General features: G+C 38.1%; 1 protein-coding gene across 1 annotated transcript in view; it reads left to right on the top strand.

The window, feature by feature from the left end:
- Positions 1–4389: 4389 nt before the first annotated feature.
- The window catches only part of MND1 (meiotic nuclear divisions 1 homolog (S. cerevisiae)), a 71206-nt gene continuing 68573 nt past the window's right edge, over positions 4390–7022 (top strand). Inside the window, exon 1 of the mRNA XM_011969378.1 lies at positions 4390–4449. Coding sequence (XP_011824768.1) covers positions 4426–4449 — 24 coding nt within the window. The 5' untranslated portion in view covers positions 4390–4425. The remainder of the gene's footprint in view (positions 4450–7022) is intronic.

Here is a 7022-nt window from a genome sequence, read left to right as displayed (position 1 = left end):
AAGGGGGCGGGGTGGGACACCAGGATCTAGTTCTATGCTATTTATTTGAAGATACTTGTCCAGATGTAGTTATAAATGATAACGGCTTCTTTGTGGTTAAACTAACAACCCAGCCACCTGGGCGTAAAGTGCTCTAAGAAGCCAAACAGGACTACAGTTAAATCTGTTAGCAGTGCCCTTCAGTGTTACCAGTTTTCTCTGCAGGGTTGCTGACCTCGTGTAACTGACTTGGAGAACTGTGCAGCTCAAACGCGCTTTGTCCTTTTACCTAATCTCTCTCTCTTTATACATGAATCACCTTCTAATACTAAATGTGTTAACTCTTCAGAAGCTTACCTCTGATAATAGAGAATCCTTTTAAAAAATTAAAACTTTTGATAAGATGCGGACTTCCTATTTTTTAATATGTGATCAGGAAATAAGTTTAGTGTTGGTCAAAGGTAAACTTTTGATTATGAATTAGAAACTGTTTTCATTTGGTTAGGCAGCCTAAGTAAATAGAGTTCGGGCAATTTTTGAAATTGGAGAAGTGCAGTGCTGAACTCTGAGAGCAGCAGTGACATCTACTTAATAATTCTTCATAATTTTATTGTAATTGATGAGTAGGGCTGGCTGTAGGAATTCCATAACTTCTAATTGAGAAGGTTCCTCAGATTACATGATTTTTAAAGTGGTTTAAAATACTTCCAGAAAGCTTCACAGTCCTTGAGTCAGATTTTGAGTCTCCTGACTTACTACTAATTTGAATGCATCGCTAACTTACACTATCAGGTTTTTCCTAGTCTTAATTAAATATTAAATACATCCTCATTGATTTTTTTTGAGAAGTTTCTAAATATGAGTATTAATATGGCATCTTTTTACATTAGTTATTTTAATTCTGGGTATGATACTCCTACTGTGGTTAATAATGGAAATTATTTCTAGTCATAAAAAAGACTGATGAATAAATCAGGCTGAAAACAATGGAAATGGATGATAGAGCTCATCCACATTTCCTGAGTAACTTCCATAGCTGCTGAGCTGAGTGTTGAGAGCTTTCCTAAAACTTTCCTAAAATCAGGACACTAGATTCTCCTCATTGCCTGCCTCTGGGGGGCAGATTCTTGTGCAGTGCAAGGAGCTGTTTAGAATATCAAAATGTTAGGATCTTTCCTAACACTTCGGGATCTGCTTTCTACTAATGCAGCCACAGACTGAAGTTCTTAAGGGATTCCCACTGCCCTGCAGCGCCCTTGACATGGCCTTCAGATTCTGGGCTGACAAAAGTAGGGTTCTCAACCCTGCCACAATTAAAAAATATGTTGGAGAGGATTTTAAAAATATATTGGAGGATTTTAAAAATATGTTGCCCAGGTCCCATTCCAGAGATTTTGATTCCATTCATTCGACGTGAGCCTGGGCATCAGTATTTTTAAAAAACTCCAGAGCTGATTCTAATGTATGGCAGTTTAGGACCTGTTGGACTAGAAAAATATGTTGAAGGAGTCTTCTAACTGTTACGAATTTCATGCTTGATTTATCAGATACTGCAGAGGCAAGAATGAAGGCAGGCAGATAGAGCAGTCCTGGACCCTGGCTCTCAGCCCTAGGTTTAGTGAGCAGGTCTGTATGGGTTCCGGGAGTTTGCCTACCTGAGATTTCTCTGATTTATCTCTCCAAGCCAGGCAATACATGGTGTCACTGAATTCACTATGATTAATTCACCCGTTATATCTATGGGAGTATGGTAGGTGTTGGGGGACTTAGGAGCCTGAGCAGCCTCAAATTTTAGAGTTGGGGGCTTTAGATACATGGTCCTAAAATTAAAAGCTTTATGTCTCCCCTTTCTAACTTGGCACTAAGCCCTGGAAAGGCAAAGGCAGTTCATGTTCTGAAGAATTTTTTTCAGTGTGCTGGGAGAGACAAGTAAACATCTTTTCAATGTAGTAAGTGATTTGACGAAGGTGTGTTCTGGGAATACATGCTTAGCCTGTGAACTCAGGGAAGTTCTGGAGGGATAGCGCCTAAATTAAGCCTTGGGAGATGTTTTGGAGTTTTGAGTAGGTGAGAGGTGAGGGTGTTCTAGGTGGAGGAACAACATTTTTTTTAAGGACGGAAATGAGAGCATTCTTTGAGTAGATAATTGCAAGTAGTTTTTGTGTTACAACTCAAGTAGCTTAGGTTTCCATTCTGTTAATGGCAAAATTTGAGGTGGGGTGTGGTGGAAGAGGCTGTAAAAGGTAGCCTGGGGTTAGGTGATAAAGGGCTTTGTATATCATACTGGGGTACTCAGATACGCCTGGATGTCTGGGAGCCACTGGAGGGTTTTGAGCAAGGGAGGGACATGGTCATATTTATGTTTTCCCAGCACAGAATGTGAACATAGAGGGTGAGTCAAAGTGTGGTTAGGGGACTGGAGATATATTGCAGGAGACAGATGATGAAGGCCTGAATGAGGCAGTGGTAGTAGAGATAGAACAGACAGGACAGATAAGAGAAGTAATTAAATGCTGAAACTGGCAGAACTTGGTGATTGGTTGGATGTGAGATAAGAGAGGTGAAGGTACCTAGGATGACTGTCAGGCCTCTGGCTTGGGTCACGAGGTAGTATCTGAGACTCAAGGTCTAGAATAGCAAGTTTGTGGGGAGTAGGTATGAGAGAGGAAGAGTTGAGTTTAGACAGAGTTGAATTTTGTCCAGCAGGCGGGTAGATGCATGAGACTGAAGCTCAGGAGCACACCCAGGGGTGAATGTAAAGATATGAGATCTCAGCCTGAGTGTTAATTAAAACCATGAAAGCAGATGAGATCAAAGATAAGATATTAGGAGATGGGGTCAGTAGCCAAACCCTGCAGCAAAACAGTGTTTGAGAGTGGACTGAGGAAGAAGAGAAAAATATAAACTTTAAGCTATTTATTTACCCATATTACTCATCAAGAAATACCTGATCATTTTTTTCCTGTGGGAATGAGTTAGTGCACCGGTTTTTTTTTTTTTTTTGGGGGGGGGTGCTTTTTTTTGTTTCGTTTTGTTTTGAGACAGTGTCTTGCTTTGTTGCCCAGGCTGGTCTCAAACTCCTGGCCTCAAGTGATCCTCCAGCCTAAGCCTCCCAAAGTGCTGGGATTACAGGTGTGAGCCACCGCCCAGCCAAGTTAGTGGGTTTCTAGGTTTTACAAGAATTAAGACTCACTCACTCTAGTGTGTAGCCAGAATGGCAATTCCAAATCATTGTCTTCACTTATGTAAACTCACATTTTCTGATGATGTTTTTGGTTGGATGGGGCAGTCTTTAACTGTGGTTTTATGTCTGCTGTTTAAGCAAACAATTTATATTCCTTTATAATCCCCTACAATGTTTGAGAAGGATGCAGATCACATAAGAAATAATAGTGTGGAATTTTTTATTAGAGAACTGGAGGTGATAGTGCTCACTCTTTTTTTTTCCTGTAAACCTTTGGGTTGGAGGAAATTTGGCTCCTTTCTCTTCTAACTTGGGATTTAGCTTTATATATTCTATATACAACATACTGTAAAATTTATTATTAACATATATTTCAGCTACATATTGTCTTAATTTCAAATTGGCTAAAGGGTATTACAGAAGAATAACCTGAGTAGGCTTCCATTTTCTACTTGGATAGGTCTTTCCTCCTTCCCTCTTGTCGTCCACATTGCTGCTATAATTAACTTACTAAAATGCAACTCTAATCTTGCCACTAGTCTGCTTTAGAAATTACTCAGCAGCTCCTCATTGTCTAGAATGAAGTCCACTCTCAGCTGGACAGTCAGCTTTTCATAACCTGACCCCACACCTTTCTCATCCCATCTGCCACTCCCCATACATACTTCATACAATAATTATCCCCCACGGCTTATCCTTCTGGAGAATTCCATGTACTTCCATAACATTGTGCCTGTGTGTGGTCTCCCCAAGATGTGCTTCTCACCATTTCTCAATTTGCCAAAATCCTTTTAATCTCTGTCCTTCTTAGGTAACCCTTCTTCCTCTGCATAGTGGAATTCATTCTGTTCTGGGTATTTACGTAGCAATTGGCGCATGTAGCTGTTCATTAGCTATAAATAATTACATCTATCTATTTTCTGGAGAGATTGTAAGCCTTTGGAAGGTCAATACAGTGGCTTATCATTGGTTCACTTTATAAATACTGAATTTCTACAAAATGCCAGGCTCTATCTCAATTTATAGTTACTACCTTGGCAGCACCTAGCACAGTGGTTGGCAGATAGTAATTAAGATGAGTCTTTAGGTCTGACTTTGAGAGCATCAGACCTGTTGGTATCAGATAAGACCATGCATAAAATTTCAAATAATGTTGCAAATCTAGCTGATTTCAAAATGTGTTTAAAAGCATTGTTTACTTTTTAATTTTTGTGCTTTAGTCAAAGAAAAAAGGACTGAGTGCAGAAGAAAAGAGAACTCGCATGATGGAAATATTTTTTGAAACAGTAAGTCATTTTCTTTAACACATAATTTTGTGTAATTTTCATCTTAAGTATATGTCATCCAATGTTAACTGCTCTTCTTTGTAAGACATCAATACTGATCAATTTCTTGAAGAATGGGTAAGTTTCTGCAAATATTTGTGGCTCCTGTGAGTTATGGAGTTGAAAAAACATATCCCACTATTGGTAGAGTCTCTTTCACCCAAGCAGTGCTGTATACTGGCACCAGAATCTTCTGATGCATATATTTGATTGTCTCCCCTTTCTGCCTGAAAAATAATAATGACGAAAGTCCACATCTCCTGAGTGCTGCCTAGGTGCCAACCAGTCCTGGATCTCAAACAATAGAAGCCATAGTTCCAGGATTCAAACCAGGAAGAATCATTTGATTTCAGAGGGAGTACCAAATACTGTCTTTGGATTTTAAGTCTGTCTAATGTGTAACACATAGTTGATGGTACACAGGCCTCCTTAATTTATTCCAGATATTTGTACCTGCCACCAACAGGAAATATGTTTAAAGTTTCATCTCCTAAGTGACAGAGCCAGAGTTCAAACCCAGGTACCTGGCTCTAGAGCCTCCTGTCTCATGGCTTTACCCTGTTACTGGAAAGCTTTTCTTTGTCTTCAGGTTAAAGGCCACATAAATCTTTCACCTAAAACAACACTAACTTCAAGCCATATGATATGGCTTGGCAGGACCTGCATAGCCTCGTTGGCTATTTTCATCATATACAAATGTGAAGATGGGAAAAAGTGGTAAAATTGAATATTAACATGATAAAATCCCTTTTCACTTTAAGGCAGATTCTTAGTAAAAAAAAAAAAAAAGCAAAATACACTGGGGATTTGCCCACTAAGTATAATCTTATTCTTAAAAGTCATTGGCAGTTCAGAACAGGATATCATATTATGATGATGATATGGTTAGGAAGATAAATTGGTGAAGTCTCTATATGAAAATTACGGGAATTATTCTGCTGAGTTGAAATATTTTTCCTATGGTCTCAGCAAGAAAAGTAGGTTTAATTCCTGCAAGACAGTAGAAAGCTGAGGAGAGTGTTGGGGAAATTATTTTGTCATTTTACAATATTGTTAATTATCTCAAATATAAAAAGTGACAGTTTCTAACTGAAAAATTTTAAACCTTGTCCTCAGTAACACCAACACATGAAAAACTCTGAGGATCAGGAGTTTAAGGAAGTTAGTCATTAGTGAGGTTTTCCATAAAGCTGGGAATTAATTGTACTGATTGATTCATTTCATATATTCCTGTTTCTTTTTTTCATTATAGCCTAATCAGTTGCTGCTCATTTATTTAGTCTATCAGTTTTTTGATGGAATTGAAAAGTATAAGAGATTTGGCAAAAGTAATGGAGGCCATTTAATTTGTTCTCTCCTGAATGGGATATGGTATATCCAGGATCCAGACTGATGTCAAAAGTAGATAAATACTCGATTTGCTTCAACATCTCAAAGCAAATCAACAATAATGGTGCAGAGTGAAAAGCATGGATTCTGGAATTCAGATTCAGGAATCTGGATTCTAATTTCATTGTTGCAATTGGCAAGTAAAAATTCCAACAAAATCAAATATGGCTACTCAAGGATTTGTTACAGAATTTGACTTTCTTTAGATGTCAATAGCAGCCCCCTTTTCAAGACTAATGTCATGGGAAAATGCTTATAATTTAATGTTAAGTAGAAAATGTAAAATATAAAAAACAATGCATGATGACAAATATTAACAATGGTAAGATACAGGTGGATTTTGTTTTACACTCTTTGTTACCTACAGTGAACAAATACTACCTTTTTAATCAAATTAGAAAATCAACTAATGAAGCAGCACATACTATATTGCCTCTAATCATAAGTGGGCTGTCTGCAAGGTTTTGGAAATCTTTTAAAAACATAGTCATTGGTAATAATGACAACTCAGAGAGAGAGTAAGAACCGTCAGGGACTATTTGAGGCACAAAATAGGCCACCAATAAATGTGTTGAGCTTTTTAAAAAATTACTTCAGCAAACAAATGAGTAGCTTTCCATTGGCACACAGATCTCTGGAATGGCCATGCGTATGCCCAGATAATTAAAATAAATATATAAATGGAGAAAAAGAGGCATAGACATGATCATGTATGGATGGATATATATGTGCGTGTATGTGTGTTTTGGAGCTGCTAATGTAATAAATTATTTGCCTGTTGCACTTAGGAAGAACATGAGAACAGTGTAGCTCAATAATTGAAAGTTTGCATCTGGAACCTGTTTAACTCAATAGCTTTGTGACCTTTAAGCAAGGTTCTTGACCTCTCTATGTCTGTTTCTTCTTCTCTCAAAGAAGATGATAATTTTACCCAGTTCACAGTGTTGGTATGGGGATTAAATAAGATAATATATTAAACAATGCCCAGGTCATAAGTGCTTTATGAAATGTTATCTAGGGCCAGATGCCACGGCTCACACCTGTAATTCCAATATTTTGGGAGACCAAGGCAGGAGGATCTGTTGAGCCCAAGAGTTTGAGGTTGGTAGTGAGCCGTGATCACACTCTGTCACTCAGGCACTCTA

This window comes from Mandrillus leucophaeus, unplaced genomic scaffold, assembly GCF_000951045.1.
Source record: "Mandrillus leucophaeus isolate KB7577 unplaced genomic scaffold, Mleu.le_1.0 Scaffold888, whole genome shotgun sequence".
In the NCBI taxonomy this organism is placed as follows: domain Eukaryota; kingdom Metazoa; phylum Chordata; class Mammalia; order Primates; family Cercopithecidae; genus Mandrillus; species Mandrillus leucophaeus.
Note: the sequence above shows the minus strand (reverse complement) of the source record. Positions and strands in the feature narration are given on the sequence as shown.